At 45.4% G+C, this 2,603-nt stretch overlaps 1 protein-coding gene across 1 annotated transcript in view; it reads left to right on the top strand.

Annotated features, from left to right (window-relative positions):
• LOC106013983 (histidine N-acetyltransferase) overlaps nt 1-1,102 on the top strand; it is a gene marked incomplete in the record, with an annotated part of 8,779 nt that extends 7,677 nt beyond the window's left edge. Inside the window, 1 exon segment of the mRNA XM_013090955.2 lies at nt 488-1,102. Within this exon segment, the coding sequence (XP_012946409.1) occupies nt 488-1,093 (606 nt within the window).
• Nucleotides 1,103-2,603: the final 1,501 nt, after the last annotated feature.

Below are 2,603 nucleotides of genomic sequence, written 5' to 3' on the forward strand. Positions count from 1 at the left end.
GGGGGGGGGGTATTAAAATGTATTGATTCTCTGGGTCTGTCTGCTGGAATGTTGTACGTGTCTCAGCCCGGGTCGTTCCTGACAGACTGGGCCGGAACCCCGCCCCCTAAATGATTCAATTGTGTCGAGTGGCCTTAAGGAAGACCCTTTAAAAAAGAAAGACATTTTTGAATAAACAACGAATGATGGATATCAAACTAGAAGATTCGAGCCTTAGAGCACAGGCCCACGTTATGACTGATCTTTTTAAAAGGAATTTTGTTTTGTATTTCACCCTATTTTAGCTAAAACATTTTAAACGTAACAATATTCGAGCTCGTCGGTGCACTGTCCTCGCGTCTGCAACTTAAGTGGCTGCAAAAATCTATTTTAACTGTTCAAAATTTTGTTCACATTGATACAAATATCACAGAGTAATCGCTTTTTAATTATATTGACCCCTTTTTTTTAAAAGAATCTGTCATGAACACATTATTTTTATTTCCAGCAATTCTTGTTCTGGGAAGTTGCTGTGGGTACTTTGCCGTCTGTTGAGCGGAGCCAGTCCCCGAACGTCGCAGAGATGACGTCAGCTGACCTGGAAGCTTTATTCGCCCACGAACAATCCCGGAAACGGATCTTCCCACAAGACATACTGTCGTCCTTCTTCGTGCCTTTCCGGTGTCGTCCGGAGAATATGGCGCACTTCATCAACGACAGGGCCTCCTGTGTGGCCTCATACAGGGCAGACGACACCACACCTGGTTCTGACGTAACGCCACACGTGAAAACAGTGACGTCTGCTGGCGATGTTGAGAAGATCACGCTACTTTCTGCGTCGTTTGTGTACCGCGCCAGGAAGGGACATTCCTACAACGTCACTTTCTTTGGTACAGAGTACGCAGATCTGGAGGCGCACCTTTTCTATCACGTCCACAAGCTCCAGAGGTTTGGTCACGAGACCGTCATCCTGTCCCTGGTCTTTCTGCAGGAGTTCGCGCCCCTGGTGCTGGAGAGAACCAAGACCTTCCTGGGTCAGTTCGGCATCACACGCAGTCAGTACCCGGCCATAGACCACAGCATTTTCTTTGAAAGCGATTTTGGGGGGCAATAGAGAATACACACACACACACACACACACACACACACACACACACACACATACATACATACATACATACACACACACAAACACACCTACATACACTTATACACAAACGCATACACATACACATAAACACACACACACACACACACACACACACACACACAGACACACACACACACACACACACACACACACACACACAAACACACACGTATGTATGTGTGAGTGTGCGTGTGTGTGCTGGGACGTGTATTTGTGTGTGTGAGTGTCACGACCCATCAATCTTTTCCATCTGAAGTTATTTGTATCAACTTCCAACATGTTCACCTGTTCTCAGTTTGATTTGTTAAAATGCCCTTCTATCGTGAAATGAAGTAGAAACATTTACTGTTGGAAGAGGTATGGACTCCTGCTGTCAGAAATAAACTCAGCGAGTAATGAATGGTGGCCAACGTTTTCTACTTTCATTGCTGGGGTGTCTTTGGAACCAACAGACGTTCTTTCATATTGTGCGTTTGAACATTTATTTTCCAGTAAAGTCCATACTTATGATTCTAAATATTCAAAGGTGTTAGCCCCCACCCCCTTCCTCCAAGAACAAAATCAATAATAATAACAATTCGATTAAAATTACCAAAGAGTGGAGTAGAGTCAGTGTCGTCAGTTTCATCACCTTGCCGAAAACGTGATTTCACCATGATCTTACTCACAGCGTACAGAAAAACAAGTTCTAATCAGATACACGTCTAGTTTTTGGGATTCCAACTTGGGTCTCCTGCGAGCGACAGCAAGGAGCCTAACAGCCACACACTTAGGACAGGATCTGTGTAGCTTCCGCTCTGCCATGTCGTAGTGGGCTCTATGTAAAGTGACGTCAGCTGTAGCAGCGAGGGTACAGAGAGGCTGGCCCAGTTTCTTCCTCCGCACCTTCTCTTTCCTATACTCCTACTCCTCTTCCTCCTCCTACTCCTCTTCCTCCTCCTACTCCTCTTCCTCCTGCATCTCTTCTTCTTCCTCCATCTCTTCTTCCTCCTCCATCTCTTCTTCCTCCTCCATCTCTTCTTCCTCCTCCTTCTCTTCTTCCTCCTCCATATCCTCTTCCTCCTCCATATCCTCTTCCTCCTCATTCTCCTCTTCCGTTGTTCCCTTCTCCATAATTTTGTAGAAGAGGCAGAGGAGGGAAAGAACGTCTCGGACATCATCATCATCATCATCATCATCATCATCATCATCATCATCATCATCATGCATCATCATCATCATCATCATCATCATCATCATCATCATCATCATCATCATGCATCATCATCATCATCATCATCATCATCATCATCATCATCATCATCGTTTTGTGTTAAAACAAAGCACTATAAGATAACAGCTGCCAAAGGTCACAGGGCAACACCAGTCCTTTCACGACCAAGTGATGAACAACATCAGAACAGACAAAAGATTATTGCTTGCCAATGTTGTATCAACCGTAGACGAGAGTGGGGGGGGGGGGGGGGGGGGGGGG

This window comes from Aplysia californica, unplaced genomic scaffold (genome assembly GCF_000002075.1).
Source record: "Aplysia californica isolate F4 #8 unplaced genomic scaffold, AplCal3.0 scaffold01725, whole genome shotgun sequence".
NCBI classification, from domain to species: domain Eukaryota; kingdom Metazoa; phylum Mollusca; class Gastropoda; order Aplysiida; family Aplysiidae; genus Aplysia; species Aplysia californica.